The sequence below is a fragment of the Aquarana catesbeiana genome, linkage group LG06 (genome assembly GCF_042186555.1).
Source record: "Aquarana catesbeiana isolate 2022-GZ linkage group LG06, ASM4218655v1, whole genome shotgun sequence".
NCBI lineage: Eukaryota > Metazoa > Chordata > Amphibia > Anura > Ranidae > Aquarana > Aquarana catesbeiana.
Window position 1 is genome coordinate 59,551,506 of NC_133329.1, and position 21,393 is coordinate 59,572,898.

Sequence of the window (21,393 nt, forward strand, 5' to 3'; positions counted from 1 at the left end):
TGGAGGGAATATCTCTGTATTTCCTGTATCCCCCGGCTATAGGAAGAAAAATAATGCAATACATTGTGGGATACAAAACAGTGGGAAGGCTTTTGATGGACTTTTTGGCACTTTATATGGACATTTATAAGTTTGTGGATTGAGTTTGCACATTTAATTGTGGTCACAAGAACACTTTTTTTCCATATATAAATGATTGCACTTAGCACTTTACCTTTAATGGTTTATTCATCATTGGTTTATGATGTACAGTTTGCATGTTAGTATAATGATTTAAAGAAACAGCGCACCATTGGTTCTTGCATTATGTATAGTAGAAGCCGCAGTCTAGCAGCAGATTTTTGGGGTGGTTTAATGCAGTGGTTCTCAACCTCAGTCCTCAAGTACCCCCAATGGGCCATGTTTTGGGAACTTCCCTTAGCTAAAATAGCTCTTATCAATACCATGTCATTGATATTGATTTAAAGCAGCTGTGCACAGTAAAGGAAAACCTGAAAACATGGACTTTTGGGGGTAATTGAGGACGGAGGTTGAGATTCACTGTTTTAGTGGATACTACTCATATCCAAACCAATGCATGATGATAACAGACATTGTTGTTCAGTTTTCTGCTTCATCTCCAGGCTCCATAAATTATCTTCAGATGGTGGTGCGGAATTTCAGGTCCCTTCCTTTCATTCTCTTTTCATATTCTGCGTCAAACATTTTATTCTGCAATTCTGTAAAATGATTTATCCAATCTCCAACTTCACCTAAATTAAAAGTGGAGAGATAAGAATGTCAGCTAGAAAAAGATATAGAGATACTTGGAGAAATAGAACTGTGGTGACTTTAGTAAAAATCAACAGGGTCCTTCTAAGTAAGCATCAGATCTCCAGTCCTACTCTTGTCTGCATGGGGATGGTGGACCCATCATCATTCAGCTGATGTGATGGTTTCACAAATTAGGATTTGATGCCCTTTGTCTATGTCTTCTGGTTCTTCTCTGTGTCCGATCTTGTGTGTTTTGTGTTAGACCTCACTCCTTCCTGGCTTCCTAAGCATGAGCGCCATACTCTCCCAAGCCTAGTTTCGATTTTCCATTGGGTATTTAACCAGCCATTCTACCTTTTTGTTACTGCTGGTCTGAATCCTTCCTGACCCTAGTCTCAAACTCCATACTCTACCAAGTTTAGTCTTGGTTATCCATTGGACATTTAACGACCGTTCTGCCTTTCGTTATTGCTGGTACATTCTGTGTCCATCACCTGACTAGCCTGCTACCCAGCACAGATGTCTGTAGAAACCTGACTTTTTTGGTTATCCCTTGCCTTGACCTCCGTTATCTGTGGTCAAGTATTATCTGTGATTCTGCTTCTGGTTCTTCTCTGTACCTATCGTTTTGTATTTTGTCTTAAGCCATGTACACATGGGCCAAATGTCAAGAGACAACTCCTCTTTGAGCAGGTCCTTAGTGAAGATCAAGACTAGTTAGATATCAAACTTTAGTGGGAGCCTTCTGCCTACCTCTGTTACCAACGAGAACAAAAAAAAATGCTCCATCTGCTGAAACCCTCAGATTCTGGATCTTAAAAACTGTTTGTCCCTGGAATTGCTACTATGCCCCGGCATTGGGCTTCATTGCTGTAGAAGTCACAAAACTTTGAAAATATGGCTAGGAGACCCCTAGTGTTCTTGACGATAGCCCTTGTAATAGCCTGTTATATTGCCATCGGCAGTGTCATTGTTGTGGGGAAATCTAAAAATCAAGTTTAAGCAAAATTAGTAGAAACCGAGCTGCACCAAATTTACTCTGAATATTCTTTGTCTTAGAAAAAGTGGACAAACACTTAAATCAGTATTTTTTTTAGTGAGCAAGAACCATGTACAAAACCTTACCTTTCCTCATGAAGGGCATATGGGCCTGGTCCAGAATTATATCAGGAACAGTGGAATAATTTGCCATCGGGTTTTCCTTCATGGTTTTGAAAGAAGTGTGGTGGCAGACCTTATCCAACACTTCTTCTGAGAGGTTCTTCCCCAGAAACTCCATCACTTTTCTTATCTCTCGTTTTGGGTCCTGTTCAAAAACATTTATGTAACATGCTTTGAGGACAACTGTCATGAACGTAACCAACTGATAAGAGGCTGAACCCCCTCTACAACATTTCATTTTAAGCATTCGCTTAATTGTAATGTGTCTAACATGTATTTCCCATAATCGTCAGCTCCATCTAGTGGTCATAATGTGGTATTTTCCTGATTGTGACATTTCATACCACGTTATGGCCAGTAGATAGAGCTGACAATCATGGAAAATGTATTATATTACACACAGTACTGGGATTATTTGCAGTAGCTGAGGCATTAGCACAGGTATGAGGTTATGTCCATGATGGGTTTAGAGCTGAACTTATACAGATAAATACGTATTCATAAGTTAGCCATTTTACCCACTTAAGGATTTGTTTTTCTGCCCATCTTGTCCTGAAATGTACACACTGTACCCCACATCACAGCCTGAGAGGGGACTTTTTTTGCTGCACTTTCATTTTCACACATGGGTCTTCCCTCCACCCTGCGACTGGAGAGTAATAGGAGACGCTGCACACTCATGAGCTCATCTATTTGTCACTCTGCAATCTCCTCCCATCAGCATACTTCTTATACTGCAGAAGGACACCTTTAGCATTCAGGAAATAATTTGATATCATTACCTCTCAATTCCCCACCTCACCTCCTTCATATCTTCATAAAACACATAGAGGATGTCATGCTTCTCCTTGGCATTCCACCAACCAATCACATGATTGAACCAGCTTCCCCAGGCAACTAAAAAAGAAGGGAACATGCGTTGTAGTAAAAATGGTCTCACTTTTTCAGAGTAGTGAGACCGCTAAGAGCATTTTATCTGCTTGAAAGGTCTTTCAGGCAAGCAGTCAGTGCTTCAGTGGTATAACCCCTTGTTGGTGGGGCCAGTTGTCCTGCACAAGGGGGTACCTTTCTTGCGTGTGCATGCTCATCAATGCTTGGGACCAGCTGGGGCTGTGTTTATGTGGACGTCAACATTATGGCGGTACACCGGCTTATAGATGAGCCGTACACTGTGTGCAGTAGTTACCTGTCACCTACGCCAACATAGGTGCATCTCAGTCCAACTCCTAGCTAACTATTCTTTGGCTGCCAAGGCATACCTGTAAAGGTGTGAGTCCCTAACTGGTAGTATCCACTACTAGTGACCCCCTTGGGGTGGCAGATGAAGGCTACATCATTCCAGATGACATGAACCCTCTGGCTCCCATGCGGTCCCCACTCTCTCTTGAGCCTGCCCCCCCCCCTATATTTTTGAACCAGGCAGGACCCAAAAAGTGAAAACTGTTGGCACTATAATAATACTGTATAATAATAATTAGGTTTGCACCAATACCGGTATCGGTGCCTATATGAAGCATTTGCACAAACATCAGTACTCATGCTCCAAAACCTGAAACTGATACTTTCAGACTACATTCTTTCAGCTGTCAGTGGGATTCCCCCCCTGACAGCTGAAATGTAAGAGAAAAAAAAAAAAAAAGGCAATTATCGGTTGTTAAGAAATGGGGCCGCTGAGTCCTAATTAACTGATGACTCATTCAGCTGTCAGTGGGGTTCCCCTGTTGACAGTTGAAGTGTAAACAAAGTTGGCAATGTTTATCAACAGCATTGCTCAGCAGCTGAAACAGAAAGATAAAAAGAAACATTGTTACTTTTTGTATCTTTCGGTTTATTCATTTACAGATCAAAAGGGATGAACTTCGATCTGCAGATGAAGTCAGTTTTAAAGCAACCTGTCAATTGCTTTTTATTGAATGTATTTTTATTCCTTCTTCTTCGGGAAAAGTTTCAGCAAGAACGCTCAAGGTTAACAGTCAACAACATCAAAATAGAAACACATTGAATGGTCCTCCTACAAATGGTCTCTGTCACCCATATAATGCCACAGGGCGGTGCAACTCATTTTCCAAGATAAGATCTAAGGACTATGTAATTGGAACTAGGTATCAATAGTCAAATCGTATAGTGTGCACCTAGTGATATATAAAAGGTATTATATTAGGTAGGTAAAGTGGTTCCCATCATGTTGTTCCTCAGATCAGCATGGAGTGAGATAGAACCGTGAATGATCTTGCTGAAACTTTTCCTGAAGAAGCGGGTTATCTCTTGCGAAACGCAAACTGTGTCGAAATTACAGCAACTCACTGTGCTCTACTATAGGGGAGCCACCAAGAACTTGTATTCTAGGAGTACTAGATGGTTTTGGTTATGTTCTATGTGCAGTTTTTGTGTGTTTTGTAAGTTTTTTTGATATGTATACGTGTGCATTTTTTTTTTATATAATAAATATTTTTTGATACTTTTTATAAAGACTTGGTACGGTTATAGTCCTTATATTTAGTTTGTTAGGGTCCATTATTTTGTATATCATGTTGTCATTCTTGCTGCTGCTATAGCTGCGTAGATGCTGACTGAAGTGTTGTCACTCTTGCTGTTACTGTAGCTGCTTAGATCAAGGAAGACATACACAGTGCTCAGGACCTCTAATGGCAATAACTGTGGCGAGTAATAGTTCTATGCTAGATGTATGATAGGAATGGTGAAAAGAGAAATTGCCATTGAAGTATTCAAAAAAACAAAAAAAGCACTGCATTTATTCAGGCATAAAAAATAGACTTAAAATCATAAGCCATAAAATAAATTACATGCAGATCCAGTTACCAACAGGTACTTAGGACTTGATAAAGCGCATGCATGTAAAATGCGTTGTTGCGGCAACCCTAGGGCTTTTGGTCCACTCCAGCCCTCGATGTCTCTTATGTCTTCCTGTCAGACTACAGCCTGTCATCTCTGGCGTGTCAGGAACACCCATCCGGTCTGTTGGTTCGCCATCTGCAAACACTGTGGACATCTCACCTCTGTGTCATCTCTCCCCCCAGCCATCCCCACAACGGCTTGCAGTGGCGGCTGGTGAAATTTTAGGATGGGGGGGGGGGCGCCAGACCCCGCCCACTTGGTGAAAATGGGCATGGTTTAAGAGAAATAGTGGGCGTGGCTCTAAGGTGGTGTGGTTAACATCTGAGATGAACGAGGGATGGAGGGAGAGGGAGGGACAGCAGGCCCAAATCCTACACAACAATAGAAATATGTGTATTCTAGAAAGTTTAACAATCAGCAGATAAAGATACTCCAAACAACTGGTGTTAGCACTTCAATCATCCCGGCACCATGGTTATGGTGTCGGGATGATTGAAGCGCAATATTTCTATTATTATATTGTAATATAAAATGAAATCATTCAACTCACCATAATGCAGAATCAGTGGGAGCCCTGAGCGTGTCACTAGCCACTTCGCTTGCCACCAGATGCTATCAGGTGTCCCCAGCGGAGTCCGTCCTTACATCAGGTGCCCCCAGTGGAATCCCCCCTCACATCTGTGTCCCCGTCAGCGGAGTCCCTCCTTACATCTGTGTCCCCCTCAGCAGAGTCCCTCCTTACATCTGTGTCCCCCTCAGCAGAGTCCCTCCTTACATCTGTGTCCCAGTCAGCAGAGTCCCTCCTTACATCTGTGTCCCAGTCAGCAGAGTCCCTCCTTACATCTGTGTCCCAGTCAGCAGAGTCCCTCCTTACATCTTTGTCCCAGTCAGCAGAATCCCTCCTTTCATCTGTGTCCCCAACGTAGCCCCTCCTTACATCCGTGTCTCCAGCGAAGCCCCTCCTTACAGGATCTGTGTCCCCAGCAGCACAGCACTCTCAAGCAGCGTCTGTGCTAGTTCTTGGCTTTCCCTGTGTGTTCAGTGAAGAGGGGAGGGGTCTCCCCTCTCCACTGAACACAAGGGGATTAGTCCTTATGGCAGCCATCTTTTTGTAGCCCGTCGGAAGTGACTTTGTTCTCACACTGAGAGCAAAGCACCCGGCCGGCCGCAAAGCAGCTCCAAACCCCATCAATGAAGTGCCGTGTCTGCAATCTCATGATTACATTGACGTGGCGCCTCCCATAGTGCACTGTGTCCAGTGCGGACATTTTTATATATTTATTTTTTGCTTAGTCCCTGCTACCTCCTCCAGCACAGGAGAAATCAAGCCTCCTGTTGGCATTTGCCATTTACAAATAGGTCATTAGCATTTATTTTCTGACAGGTGACATGTCCATTTTCCTTGAAAATACCTGTTAATTTCTTTTGGAATAAAAAAACTAGAGCCTTTACATGAGCTACACATACCTTCGCCCTTTAAGAACTTTTCCACGTACTGATCCCAGGTCCCGGGATCTGGCTGAGTCTTATTCATCTGATCAAAGAAATAATATGACACCACGGTGTCCTTTGCATTTCGAGCAACGTAAACTGCCTGCAAGTGGAAGAAGAATACACCATCTTTGTTTTGTATATGCTGAAAATGATCTTGTAAACTTTAGCATTTGGGAAGTATTTCTTGTGATCTACATATGGTCTGGAGAAACAAATTATACTGGGGAGTCAAAAACTTTATTAGCCAAACCAGTATTTCCCAGAGACTGGTGGTACTCCATCTTATTAAAAATTTACGGGCAATAACACCTTATAGGCCAAGTGATGGCCACCAGTTGCAGAGACTAGGGGAAGCATGTTGATTGGGAAGACCTCACAGAAGGTGTGTAAACTCAGGAACTCGGCAAAAGAGGTCTCACCAGCAGAGTGTGCAAGAGATATATATCAAATAGTGATGAGCTGAACTGCCCTGAGTTCAGTTCAAACAAGGTTTGGTGAACGTTAAAGAAGTTTGGCTGTTGAACCCAAACCCCATTGAAATCAATGGAAGCGGAATCTGTCAAATTAAAAATGCAAATCTTTTGGGCAATAGGCAAGGGGTGTCAAAAAATTTGTATTGGGGGGAGGCACAGTGGGAACTGCCCTGGGGAGCCTGTACCAATGCAAAAAAAATATTTGAGAGATTCCAAGCAGCCAGGAGCATTGATTTTTCTTTAAAGCACTAACATTTCTAAGGGGAAAAAAAAGAGTTTTAAAATTTGCGCCAACTGACATGCCCCTCAAGGCTTCTTTTTGTAAAATAAAAAAAAAAAAAAAAAATGGCATACAGACCCCAAATGTCTCCCAAAATACATTAGCACCCCTAGGTGCCTTATATTGTGGTGGATGACTCCGGAGAGCAGAGAATCACGGATCTCCGGCTTCACCACTCACCAATACAGGAGGGGTCATAGGATCAATAGGGGGCGGGGATCTCTGTAAGCACCAATCAGGAGGAGGGAAATCTGCTGCAAACTCACTGATTACATCGTACCAGACACAGGGAGATCAGAGTACACTGGATCATCCTGAATGGAGAAGAGGTTGGGGACTCAGAACAGAGGGGTGGGACTGTCACACACACAATCGCCACTATCTAAAGGAAGAAGGGTGGAACCTATCCTCCGGAGCTGGGAGTCCGGGGACCAGCCCGACACTGAGCACCGCAAATACTTTTCCCACCTGTACCTTCTTCCGGGGCACTGAGCCCAGCAATGTCCCCATCCCCGAACAATCGGACCAATTGGACGGACACATGCTCAGCCAGATCCACCGACTGCCCAGGGAACAGGACAATGACATCATCTAACCCGAGCTACTGGACATGACCATCTCCCTTCTGCCTGGGGGGGGGGACAGCCCCCCTGAAATATGCCGTCAAAGGCAAATGCCTTGTTTGCCTCGTGGTAGATACGCCCCTGCACCCAACCACCCAGAAGGAGTGGAATGGATCCCCTTAGTTTTTTCTTTTTTAGCGGATAGTCCGTTTACATTCACCGCTCTATAGAAGTTAATGGTCTTTCTCCCCTTAACCCCAAAAGATGATGGAATGTTTAGAAATTACACTTTTCACTGTGGTGTTCCCATCCTCACTCCTACCTTACACTTTTGCTCCCAAAAAGATTTTGGCACCAGCTCAAACTGAAGATGGGTTTTTATTTTTCGGGGAGATGGTGTATTATTCAAAACATCCAAACCTGAAGAAAGAAGTGAAGTTGTCAATACCAAGTTCAGAATTTCATGAATCAAGCTGTTTGAAACCTAATCCAAGCTTACCAGAAGGCAAGGGAGGTGGGGCGAACATCTCTAGAAATGGAGAACGTATATGGGTGGGAGCACACTTGGACTTCTCTATGTCACCATCATTCATTATGGAGTCCACAATTTCTTGCATCCATGTTGTGCCTGAAGCCATCTCAGATGAAAATAGCAATTTAAAAAAGGGGGAAAAAAAAAAAAAGACAAAAAGTAGACATTATAGGTCAACAGAGGTCCACCATCTTAGCTACAGACCCTATCAACAGTGCTCATTTTGTGGATCTTCTCACTAAAGCATAGGGAAGCCCACCAAATTTGTGAAATCTTTGACTATAATAATCTGTATTTCTCAGAATAAATCTATTTACTAGGCACAACTGGTGAAGCATGCAGAAGGGGTGAATAATCTTAGCCCTAAACAAGAGGAGAATGGTCAAAGTGATCACATTTTCCTAGAGGGAGAATATATTTTACCTTAGTGAGTACACTTTTTTTTAAAGATTTTTGATAAAATGAATGGTCTGGTGATCGGGTCTCTTTAAAGGAAAGGGTTTACTCCCATCACCAGCAAAGCTTCAGTACAAATGCAACCAGCAACTACACTCTTTGGCTAGTTAGAACAGCGAGTATTAAAAAGGATCAACTTATTTATTTTATATTTTAATATATCAAAGCGGCCGAACAATGGAATTCATATAAGCATGCAAAGACATTACAAACTAGACACACTCTAAACATTTGGGATTGGTTATGAAAATCCAAAAAGGGATACAGAGCCCTAACATATCACTAGTAGAGCTATTAATGTAGATTTCTCACCAGAGGTTCATATTTATATATTCTGATGTCAAATATTATTTATTGTTCTTTTTTCAAAATGTGATAAGCCAGGTCATCCAGCAAAGAGACATCCCCATATATTCAGTAAAAAGATAGCCCAATCCAGCAAAGAGACGGCCCAATTCAACAAAGAAGCAGCCCAATCCAGCAAAAAGACAGTCCAATTCAACAAGCCCATTCAGCAAAGAGACAGCCCCATACATTCAGCAATGATACAGCCCAATCCAGCAGAGATATCCTCATATATCCAGGAAAAAAGACATCCCCATATACAGTATGAAGAAAAGAGATTGCTTAATCCAGCAAAGAGACAGCCCCATCCAGCAAAGAGACAGCCTCATCTAGAAAAAAAAACAAACAAAAAAAAAAAACAAAAAAAAACAAAAAACAAAAAAAAAAAACAGCCCCATATATTCAGCATTGAGACGGCCCAAATCCAGCAAACAGATGTCCCCATATATTCAGCAAAGAGACAGCCCAACCCAGCTAAGATACAGTCCAATCCAGAAGAGTTATCCCCATATAGCCAGCAAAGAGAGGTCCTGATATATCCAGCAAAGATACATCCCCATATATTCAAAGATACAGCCCAATCAAGCAGAGACATCCCAATCCAGCAAAGACATCCCTATATATCCAGCAAAGGGGTATTCTCATATATTCAGCAAAGAGACCGCCCAATCCAGCAGAGACATCCCCATATATTTAGCAAAGATACAGCCCAATCCAGCAGAGACATCCCAACCCAGCAAAGAGACATCCCCATATATTCAGCATAGAGAAATTCTAATCCAGCAAAGAGACAGCCCAATCCAACAAAGAGACATCCCCATACAGCAAAGAGACAGCCCAATCCAGCAAAGAGACAGTCACAGGCAGCACAGGCCCACATCCAAGCAACATTAACAGACACACACAATGACAGCCCCATCCAGCAACATTGTCAAATTTACCAAAAAAATGTCTAACAACTTGTCTCCAGCCCAAAGTGAGCACTGAGCAGTGAGCTGTCAATCAGGCAGGCTACATGCACTGAAGTTTTTCCACACTGCTGAGCTGCGACTGGCGCCAAAACCAACATCCGGGCTGCGGGGAGAGGCAGAGTGCAGATGGTATTACTCTGCCTTCTGCTCTCTCAGGCTGCAGCCAGAACTATGTGTGCATCGGCCCTGCTAAGGCTAAGCAATTCAGAGAGTGCTTCTTCTCCTCACTGTCTCTGGCAGAGGTGCCGAAACGCTGTTCCTGCATGTTCTGCCAGAAAAAAAAGCCCTGAGCTTACCAATCCTTAGTTGTGGTGGCTTTAATAGTTTTCTTTTCCCAAGCTTCTTTTTATTTATTTTCACCTAGTGATCCTGCCAAACTTCTTATCCTAGGGTGACAACGCTTGCTCACTGTACATTTACGGAGGAGCAATATTGTCACCCTAAGCTCCTTGTTCCCATTTGTACTGCAGGCTTAGTGCTAACATCTGCATGTTCAGTCTGCGTTCATAGACTAAACCTGAGGAGGAGTTGGCACCAAGTCGTCATTAAGGAGCATGCATCCTCATGTAAGATGCGCAGGGGCATGAGGAGGAAGTCACCAGGTGCAGACTTCAAGAAATTAAAAGGTAAGTTTAACAACTTTTACCCTAGAAGTAGGAAGTGTATAAGAACTACAAAACACCTTCTCCCCTCCTCCCTTTCTGTATATCAGTAACCCAAAGTTAGTCTTAAGCCAACCATACATTGATCGAAATTCAGCCAGTTTAGCAGGGACCGGCTGAATTTTGATCCATGGGCTGGCTGGTTGTACAAAAGTTGATCTGTCAAACAAAATCCAGCCTGTTGGACTTTCCTGAATGGTCAATGCCGCTGGCTATAGCCGGCAACACTGATCATTTTATTCTGAAGGCAGGGAAGGCTCCCTATTGTCAGAATACAATAACACAGCAGGAGTGAATCCCCCATTCACACATTTGAGTGTGTGGATAGGGGAATCTTCTTTTTCATTCAACCTTCTGGTTATAGGTAAAAAAAAAAAAAAAATCGTTTCATGTATGGCCCGCCTAACAGTACAGTGTTTTCTCTAAAGGTCATACCTGACCCATAGACATTAAACTTGAATGGAGTGAGATGTGGCCTTCCAGAAGGGATGCTGTTCCGCTATTATCAGCTGCGCCATGCTTTCCGGGCTCAGTTCCCGACACCACCCGACCTGTTGACGGATGGGGTCGAGGAACTATTGGCGCAGGAGTCCCTGGTTAAGCCCCTATCGACGTTATACTTGACGTTACTTAGCACAGATTCCAAAAAAATGGATGTATTGTGGGACAAATGGAGGGCAGATATCCCATCCCTGGATAGAGAGACTTGGGAAGAATGCTTTGAAAATTCCTCCCAGCTGGTGATATCCTCTAGGGACAAATTAATACAAACAAAATTCCTTCATAGGATTTACTTTACGCCTCAGAGGCTGCACAGAATTTACCCGCTGAAACCCCCGAACTGCCCAAGATGTCAGTCTTTGGACAGTGATTATATGCACATGTTCTGGCTATGCCCGAAACTCAACCGTTACTGGGCTGATATCTTCGAGTTTATTAATGTACGGCTCCAGCTGGAGCTCCCCCTGTCGGCTGAATTGGCCCTACTGGGCATACAGGACGATGACCAAAGGCCTCGATACACTAAACTTTTACTTTCATTGCTACTCTTTTATGCAAAAAAAGAGATCCTCCTTAGATGGACGTCCTCTTCACCACCTACTATAAGGTCATGGGAAAACTCAATCAATGCTATTTTGCCAATGTATAAACTTACATATATAAGTAGAGGTTGTCCTCGTAAATTTGAAAAGGGTCTGGCAGCCATGGACCGACCCCCTGTGATATTGTTCTACATTATCCTCTTCTGTAGTCCCCACCCTATAGGTTTATGCTGCACTGTATTAGACTCAGCTGTATTATTTGATGCTCCCCTCCCTCTGCCCCCCCCTTTCCCCTCCTTCCCCCCCCTCTCCCCCCCATTGCATACTGCGTATGTACTGCTTTTGTTCCATCGATGTGTTCACTGCAAAGCTTGCGTGCCTTATAATGTACTGCAACTTGATTTTTTTCCAATAAAGACCAACCTTGTTGTTAAAAAAAAAAAAAACTTGAATGGAACCTTCCTTGCCTGTGTTGACCTTGGCTGGCCTCTTACACTTGCTTTGAACCTACATTTTCCTACCCCAAGATTGCCCCATTTCCTGCACTTGGCATGAACCTACATTGCCAGTTTTGGATTTGGTCTGCTTCCTGCACATCAATTGGTCCTGCTTTACCTGTAATGACTTCCTGCTCCTAACTTGAGCCTACATTGCCTTTTCTGACTCTGGTTTGCTTATCGCACTTGACATGAGCTTTCATTGCCTGTTCCTGACTTGAGCCTACATTGCCTGTCCTGACTTTGGCCTTTTTCCTGCACTTACCATGAGCCTACATTGCCTGTCCTGACCTTGGCTTGCTTCTTGCACTTGACATGAGCCTACATTGCCCGTTCTTACTTTAGCCTGCTTCATGTTCCTGAGTTGATTCTACATTGCCTATCCTTACTTTGGCCTGCTTCCCGCACTTGAACCTACATTACATGCCCTGATGGTAACCTAATTCCTGCTTGTGACTTGTCCATATATTGCCTGTCCTGACCTTGAGCAGGGTTTTGGTTTGAGCTGCACTAGTCTAAAGCCTCGTACACACGATCGGATTGTTGGCCAACAAAACCGTGGAATTTTGTCCGAAGGGCGTTGGCCCAAACTTGTCTTGCATACACACAGCCACACAATTGTTGGTCAACAAATACGAATGTAGTGACGTACTACGTTGTTTTTCAGCTCTTTAGCGCCACTCTTTGGGCTCCTTCTTCTAATTTCGTGTTAGTAGAAGTTTTGTGGGTGTTAATTCGCACTTTTCATTTCGCACTTTTCAGTTTGTTTCTGAATGGCCGTTCGTCAACCAGCTATGTTGCGGAATCGGAGGAGATAACGTGTTATTTATTATTGGCCTTGGCGTTATTGCTTTGACATTATTTTTTTGATTGAATAATGGATTTGATTTGGTATATTTTCTATATGTTTGGATGCATAGAATGCAATTTTTGGTTAAGTTCTATTGGCAGATAGTATGTCTAATTTTATTTGTTTTTTTTGTGGAGAATGATACTTGGCTATGTGTTTTACTTCAAATGACAGTTTGGGAGTAGGCAGTTACATTTAAAAAAAAATACAATGTAAAATTGACAAGGGACACCATTAAAAACGACGGATAATGGTGTGGTGGTAACTTGCCCCCCAAAAAAATAAAAAAAAGCATAATAATATTATTCTTGATATGACTAGAAAAAAAAAAGCCTTTGAAAATTTGTTTGCAATAACTCCATCAGTATCACCAGCAAAGCAGCTTCATTATTATCCCATTAGCCGCTTGCCGACCCGCTCACGCCGATATACGTCGGCAGAAGGGCACGGGCAGGCAAATTAACGTACCTGTACGTTTCCCTTTAAGAAGCGGCTTGTGGGCACGCCCCCGCCGCGAGCCCTGTGAGTGCGATTGCGAGTCCCGCGGACTCATTGTCCGCAGGGATACCCGCGATCGTCTCACGGTGAGGAAGAACGGGGAAATGCTGATGTAAACAAGAATTTCCCCGTTCTGCCTAGTGACACTGACACTGATCACAGCTCCCTGTGATCGGGAGCGGTGATCAGTGTCGTGTCACACATAGCCCCTCCCCCCTACAGTTAGAATCACTCCCTAGGACAAACTTAACCCCTTCACTGCCAGTCACATTTACACAATAATCAATGCATTTTTAATCTCACTAATCGCTGTATAAATGTGAATGGTCCCAAAATATCGCCAAAAGTGTCCGATCTGTCCGCCATGTCGCAGTCACGAAAAAAAAAAAAAAAATCGCTGCTCGCCGACATTACTAGTAAAAAAAAAAAAATTGTTAATAAAAATCTATCCCCTATTTTGTAGATGCTATAACTTTTGCGCAAATCAATAAACGCTTATTGCCTTTATTTTTTTACCAAAAATTTGTAGAAGAATACGTATCGCCCTAAACTGACGAAAAAAAATAAATCTTTTTTTATATACTTTTTGGGGATATTTATTATAGCATAAAGTAAAAAAAAAAAAAAAAAAATGTGTTTTTTTCAAAATTGCCGCAATTTTTTTTTTTTTTTTTTTATAGCGCAAAAAATAAAAGCTGCAGAGGTGATCAAATACCACCAAAAGAAAGCTCTATTTGTGGGGAGAAAAGAGGACGTCAATTTTGCTTGGGAGCCACGTCGCACGACCGCGCAATTGTCAGTTAAAACAACGCAGTGCCGAATCGCAAAAAGTGCTCTGGCTTTTTGCCAGCCAAATGGTCCGGGGCTTAAGTGGTTAACCGCTTCAGCCCCGGAAGAATCTACCCCCTTCCTGACCAGAGCACTTTTTGCAATTCGGCACTGCGTCGCTTTAACTGACAATTGCGCAGTCGTGCGACGTGGCTCTCAAACAAAATTGACGTCCTTTTTTTCCCACAAATAGAGCTTTCTTTTGGTGGTATTTGATCACCTCTGCGCTTTTTTGCGTTATAAACAAAATAAGAGCGACAATTTTGAAAAAAAAAGCATTATTTTTTACTTTTTGCTTTAATAAATATCCCCCAAAAATATATAAAAACACATTTTTTTTCCTCAGTTTAGGCCGATACGTATTCTTCTACATATTTTTGGTAAAAAAAAAAAAAAAAAAAATCGCAATAAGCGTTTTTTAATCGGTTTGCGCAAAAGTTATAGCGTTTACAAAATAGGGGATAGTTTTATGGCATTTTTATTAATAATTTTTTTTTTACTAGTAATGGCGGCGATCAGCGATTTTTTTTTTCGTGACTGCGACATTATGGCGGACACATTGGACATTTTTGACACATTTTTGGGACCATTGTCATTTATACAGCAATCAGTGCTATAAAAATGCACTAATTCCTGTGTAAATGACACTGGCAGTGAAGGGGTTAACCGTTCATGCCTTCCGTGAGACAATCATGGGTATCCCCGCGGCGATTGAGTCCGTGGGACCCGCGACCTGACTCACGGAGCTCACGGCCGCATGCAATGACACGGTGGGGATTTCAAATGGACGTATATATACGCTCATTTGCCCAGCCGTGCCATTCTGCCGACGTACATAGTCGTGCGCTGGTCAGAAAGGGGATAAAGAAGAAGAGAATTGTGCGTTGCATGTGGAGATTTCATAATTTGCCACGTCACGAATGTTAATTCTCCATTACAAACGCTAGTTTACAAGACTGACCACTTTCGCCCTTGCTTCCGAGCATGTGTGTTTGTACTTTGGACTTTTGTCTGGCGGACCTGTGTACACACACTCAAGGAAAATCCAACAACAGACAATTGTCCGCGGAAAATTTTAAAACCTGCCATCCAACATTTGTCCGTGGAAATTCCAACAACAATTGTCCGATGGAGCGTACACACAGTCGGATTTTCCGCCAACAGCCCGTCATCACACATTTCCCGTCGGAAAATCCGATCATGTTTACGGGGCTTAAGTTTTTCCGCTAGTGTGAGCTAGTCATGTGAAAGATCCTTCATCATAACATTCTGCTCTCTGGAATAACAGTTCAGGCAAAACCTATATCCCTCTTTTTGGGAATAAATGATGTTAGTTTGAAAACTGTATTGATGACAATGGGTCAGAAAATGATATGTGCAGACCCCCTGCCTCTCTTACCTGCCTTGGGATAAGTCACTATGAGGATATCATCTGGTCTGGCTTGCACATTTTCCAGATCTTCCCATCGGTCTGCAATTGGTTTCATTAGCGGTACTCCATGAACTGAGCACAGCGGAAACCTGTGGAATGTACCTTCCGGGAGTTTGTTGATGACGGCGGCAAAATCCTTGTCAGCTAGCTATCCAAGAAACATCAGAAAATGAGGATGACACCTATTTTAGCATTCTAAAATAGTAAAACTCAAGGCAAAACTTGGGATTTCCTTTAACTTTCACTCAGAGGGTAAATGTCCTCAACGGGGACACAGACAGCAATAAAAACCTGACAGGGGTTCTAATCCTTCTTCACCGTATCCAAAACGTAAATAAAAAAGTTTTGCTTTTTTGTTATATTTTAAATATTGGTTTTAAAGGCTTCATTCAGACGGGTGTTGACACCCATTCACACAAGCCTTGTTACATCCGCAACACACCCCGAGCTGCATATAGGCAGCCCATGCAGGTGGATGGAGATGCAACAGCTGTTTCTCAAAATCTGATTTGGGTGTAGGAGCGGGTGCACAGATTCGAACACAGACAGTCTATTTCTTGACACACGGATGGTGTGCTGGGGTGGAAAGTTTTTTATTTCTGACAATCCTGGCTCCCTTTGGCTCTCACTATGCACACTATGAGCTGAAAAAAACAATAGAAAAAACGCTGGATAAAAAATGCTCAATATTAGTGTTTTTTCCATTGTTTTTCTGTTTTTTGTGCCAGCGTTTTGCAGTGTATAGCTGGTTGTTAAGGAGCGGGCCAGCAAGCCGGCCAGCCTGACCCTTAACAACCGATGACTCATCAGCTGTCAGCGGGGTTCCCTGCTGACAGCTGAATGTAAACAAAAGAATTGCCACATTGTGTTTTTACTGAACTTATTTTAGACACTTTTTTGGTGAAGAAGTAGGGGTACAATGTACCCCTATTCATTCACATGGGAGGGGGGCAGAGACTGGTGCCCCCCCCCCCATCCACAGACCCCCACACCCAAATGGTGGGCGGAGCCCACTCAGGTGGGTGTGGCAGTCTCTGGTGGGCGTTTACCCATACATGTGATTGTGGGTATATTAAGAGGATGCTCAAGGAGGTCAATCTACCATTGCTGTGGCTCTGAGGAAGAAGGTTCTCCCTGGTAATGCATAAGCCGTTTGTGATGCCATCTGGTTCCTCCAGATACTCTGGTCCAGGTTGCAGGCGTCTAGAGATACTGCTCGCAATTGCTGGAGTATCGGTAAGCCTTGTTTTAAAGCTCGTTTGTGAGTATAATTCTTGTCATTGTTTATTTTTTAAATAAATTTTATCTTTCGTATCGAACAAGGTCGGTGGGCCCTCCTTTTCTTTTTGTATGCCCCACAACCACCAGCCAGGGTTTCTGAGAAGAGGCCCTTGTCCTCATTAACATGGGGACAAGGGGAGAGCCCACCATGTTGAGGGCATGTGGCCTGGTATGGTTCAGGAGGGCGGGGGTGCTCCAATTACCCCTCCCCTCCCTTTCCTGGCCTTCCAGGCTGCATGCTCGGATAAGAGTTTAGCGTGGGGTTCCCCTCAAAATCTAAGACCCCTTAAAATCCACAACAGACCCAAGGGGACTGGTATGGATTGTTTGTTTTTTTCTCAAGCATTTGCCGGCAATTCTTCTGTTTACACTCCGCTGTCATCCGAGAACCCCGCTGACAGCTGATGAGTCATCCGAGAACCCCGCTGACAGCTGATGAGTCATCCGAGAACCCCGCTGACAGCTGATGAGTCATCCGAGAACCCCGCTGACAGCTGATGAGTCATCCGAGAACCCCGCTGACAGCTGAGGAGTCATCCGAGAACCCCGCTGACAGCTGATGAGTCATCCGAGAACCCCGCTGACAGCTGAGGAGTCATCCGAGAACCCCGCTGACAGCTGATGAGTCATCCGTTGTTAAGAACGCAGCGGCTGGCTTGCCAGGCACCTCCTTAACAAGCAGATATTCACTGGTTATTAAGGACAATGGGGGTCACCTGCTAAGAAAAAAAAAACGCTGGAAACGAGCTCTTAGCAGCGGCTAGGAGCATTTAGGAGCTTTCAGTGTTTTTTTCTGCCACAAAACTGCTACCAAAAACGGTGGAAAAAACTTTTTTTTTTTCTTCTCCTTTCTTGCAGTGGGAACTGCAAGCGTGAAAAAACCTGTATCATCTCCTCACCGCCTGCTTGAACACTGTGCTAGCTAGTTAGAACTGCATGCGTTGCGTGCAGCTGCAGGGTACTTTACAGAGCAGTCTCATTCACTTGAACGCCGCAGGGAATATAATTCCTGCCACAGCCATGAAGCAAAGCATTGCAGCCGTGGCATGTGTACACCCTGGCCACTGCTTCTGCCACTAAAGGGGGAGCGATTGGAGGGCAGTAAGGTGTGCCTTAACCATAGGGTTTTACTGTTCTCCCCCTCCCCCCAACTGCTAGTGTGAATGAGCTATATCGCCTCCTCACATCCTGTCAAACACCTCTGAAAAGCGATCTGAACGTGGATCGCTTTTGAGGAGTGGCAGTCCTTGGACCATGACAGAATGAGCCCTCTTGTCTCACCTTTCTTTCTTCAACCCCTTTCTACAAGCCCCAATCTCTGATCTCCTGGGCTATGTGTTGCCTGTGTTCAGTGCTCCTCTTGCTGCACTCACCAGTTGCTCGAGCTCCATGTTTCAGCCTGTCTTCTTTATGCACTCTTCTTCTTCATGTGTGCTCCTCGTTCCATATCTCACTGCACCGCCCCACAATGTAATCAGCCCATCGCTTCTGTTTGTGCATTAACTCCTCAATGACCAGACTCCAGTGTAAGTGCCTTAAGGCTACGTGTCCACTAGTGTGACTTTTAATGCCACCTGCAAAGTCGCATGACAAGTCGTACCCGATGATTTCCAATGAGTACCGTGCGTATCTGCGCAACTTCAAGCCGCAGCGACTTCAAAGTAGTCCCCGCACTACTTTGGTCCCACTTTGATGCGACTTGAGGTCCATAGACCTCAAGAATACACAGGCATTGCATCGAAATCGGGGCAAAATCGCGACAAAAAGTGGCAAAAAATCTTGGCAAAATCGCACGACTTTCAGGTCACAATAATGGAAACCTAGGCTAACCCTTTCACTGCCACTAACATATGCCATGCATCGGCAGCAGCAGGGGTAGAGTTGCCACCTCATCCCTTTAAACCCGAGCACATATGAATTACACAGGTTCTGAGGCTAATTTAATACAGATAAGGCACCAAGTGAGTTTAATTACCACCTTAATCAGCCACAGAACCCGTGTAATTAATATGTGTTCGGTTTTAGGGATGAGGTGGCAACTCTAAGCAGGTTTTATTTAAGTGTAAATCTGGTAAGCCTTTTCAGGTGAAAACCTTCGGGCACCTAATTATTTCCACCCCCCCCCCCCCAGTACATTCTCTTTCTCCCCCCCCCCATGTTTCTAGGGGCTCTGCTATCCCACCTGTGGGTCCGGAACCCCATGGCGGTTGCCGCCGGGTAGAATGAACATAGACCAGCAAACATCCCTTCTCTGATTTCCTCCACCTAGTAAGAACCCGGAAGCGACGTGCATTGCATCCCTTCCAGGTCCGGCTGTCACTTTCTCTGGCTGGGGAAGAGGCTAACGGAGTGCAATCAGTGGAGGACAGATGGGATATCGGGAGGTCTAATAGGCCCCCGATGTCTCAATAAAGAGAACCTGCCACAACATAAAAAAATAAAGTTTTCATGAAAAAAAAAAGTTACACCCGAACACTTAAAACACCCTCCCAATAAAGATTTTGGGCCTGCAACGCCCCCCCCCCCCCATATACGCACACACATGAACGTGAACGCATACAAACACGCTTGTGATACTCATGTTACATATTGAATGAGAGCAATAATTCTACAGCCGCTATTCACAGTTACATTTAAACTAATGGCCTGCCCTGTGGGTGCTTTTAAAGGGATACTGAGGGATACATTTTTGGGGGCTTAAAATAAAAAAAAATAATTTTATACTTATCTGCTCTGTGCAACTATATTGCACAGAGCAGTCCCTTACCCCCCCACTGGCACTGTCCGCTCTTCCTCCTACAGGTGCCTCCTTAGTAAGCCAGGTACTATGAATGTACCTGTGCACACGAGCTCCCAAAACATTGGAACTACTGCTATTTAATTCTCTAGGGTCTCTACTTTCAGAAAATATATAATGTTTGAGGATTTTAACTAATCTTCAGGCCTAAAATAATTTTTTTATATGTGTACAAAAAAAGAAAAGTAATGCTCTGGTAGTGAAAGCGCTCCCTCGGCGAGCCTGAAAATCTATTTTAGCTGAGTGTCCCAGGTCCCAAAAGTGAGCGGGTCAGCAGAAAAATAAGGCTGAAGTGTCTATGGAAACCTGGTGTATTTATTTAGACCCGGGGAGCAGTGACAACCTTTCACCTGAAGCGGACTTTACACTGACAGTTCTTGTAGCCTATCTCTAGAAGAGAAGAAAATATAGATTTGCTCATGTAACTGAGGACCTATATCAACTTTAACCACTTAAGGAACAGAAGGATTTGCCCCCTTCATGACCGGGCCTTTTTTTGCGATACGGCACTGCGTCTCTTTAACTGACAATTGCGCGGTCGTGCGACACTGTACTCAAATAAGATTTATGTCCTTTATTTCCCACAAATAGAGCTTTCTTTTGGTGGTATTTGATCACCTCTGCGATTTTTATTTTTTGCGCTATAAACAAAAAAAATACCAACAATTTTGAAAAAAAATAACAATATTTTTTTTACTTTTTGCTATAATAAATATCCAAAAAAAAAAAAAAAATCATCAGTTTAGGCCTGACTGACTCTTCACCAGCCCACCCGATTGATTCTTCACCAGCCCACCGGACTGACTCTTCACCAGCCCATGCGGCTGATGCCGTGTACACACAATCAGAATTTTTGTCGGAAAAACCTTGGATGGTTTTTCCGACGGAATTCCGCTCAGGCTTGGCTTGCACACACATGGTCACACAAGTTCTCTGAACTTTCGACCGCTAAGAACGCGGTGACGTACAACACATACAACGACACTAGAAAAGGGAAGTTTCATACGAAGTGCGCCACCCTTTGGGCTCCTTCTGCTAATCTTGTGTTTATCTCGTGTTAGTAGAAGTTTGGTGAGAGACAATTCGCGCTTTTCAGCCTCGTGCTTTTCCGATCGCCACTGCTCTTCAGTTTGTGCTTGTGGGTTCGTATCTGTTCTTCAGTGCGTGTAGTCAGTTTGCATCTGGGTTTCAGTGCGTATTATAGTACGTATTTGTTTTCCAGTGCGTTCTTGTCTGCTCGTTTCTGATTTTCAGCTCGATCTTCTCAGGCCTTTCTGTTTTTCAGTGCTTTCTGTTAGTTCGTTCTGACCAGCAGAACGTTGTGAAGCCATGTTGCAGTTACCTACTGGTCATAGAGTTCGTGCTATGCGGGGGCTTGGTGTTGGGGTCCTTACTTTGACACAAGTCCAGTCCATGAACAGGGCGGGGAGGAGTTCATGGACCAAGAATTGGTTGCTCCAGCGTGACCAATTCTGTTATATGCCTTTGTTGCGGGAGATCCAGGAGAATAATCCTGATGATTTTTCACCGTCTGTTGGCTTTGCTGTCCCCTTATATTATGAAGCAGGACACCTGCATGCGGCAAGCCATCACTCCCGAGCAGAGGCTCGTCGCCACGTTG

At 43.8% G+C, this 21,393-nt stretch overlaps 1 protein-coding gene across 1 annotated transcript; it reads right to left on the minus strand.

The window, feature by feature from the left end:
- Nucleotides 1-209: 209 nt before the first annotated feature.
- LOC141148502 (sulfotransferase 1C1-like) lies at nt 210-18,440 on the minus strand. Its single transcript, XM_073636025.1, has 8 exons — nt 18,349-18,440; nt 15,662-15,842; nt 8,080-8,208; nt 7,903-8,000; nt 6,238-6,364; nt 2,717-2,811; nt 1,879-2,059; nt 210-752 (listed from the first exon to the last, which is right to left on the minus strand). The coding sequence occupies exons 1-8, from the start codon at nt 18,364-18,366 to the stop codon at nt 640-642; spliced, it is 942 nt and encodes a 313-aa protein (XP_073492126.1). The 5' UTR covers nt 18,367-18,440; the 3' UTR covers nt 210-639.
- Nucleotides 18,441-21,393: the final 2,953 nt, after the last annotated feature.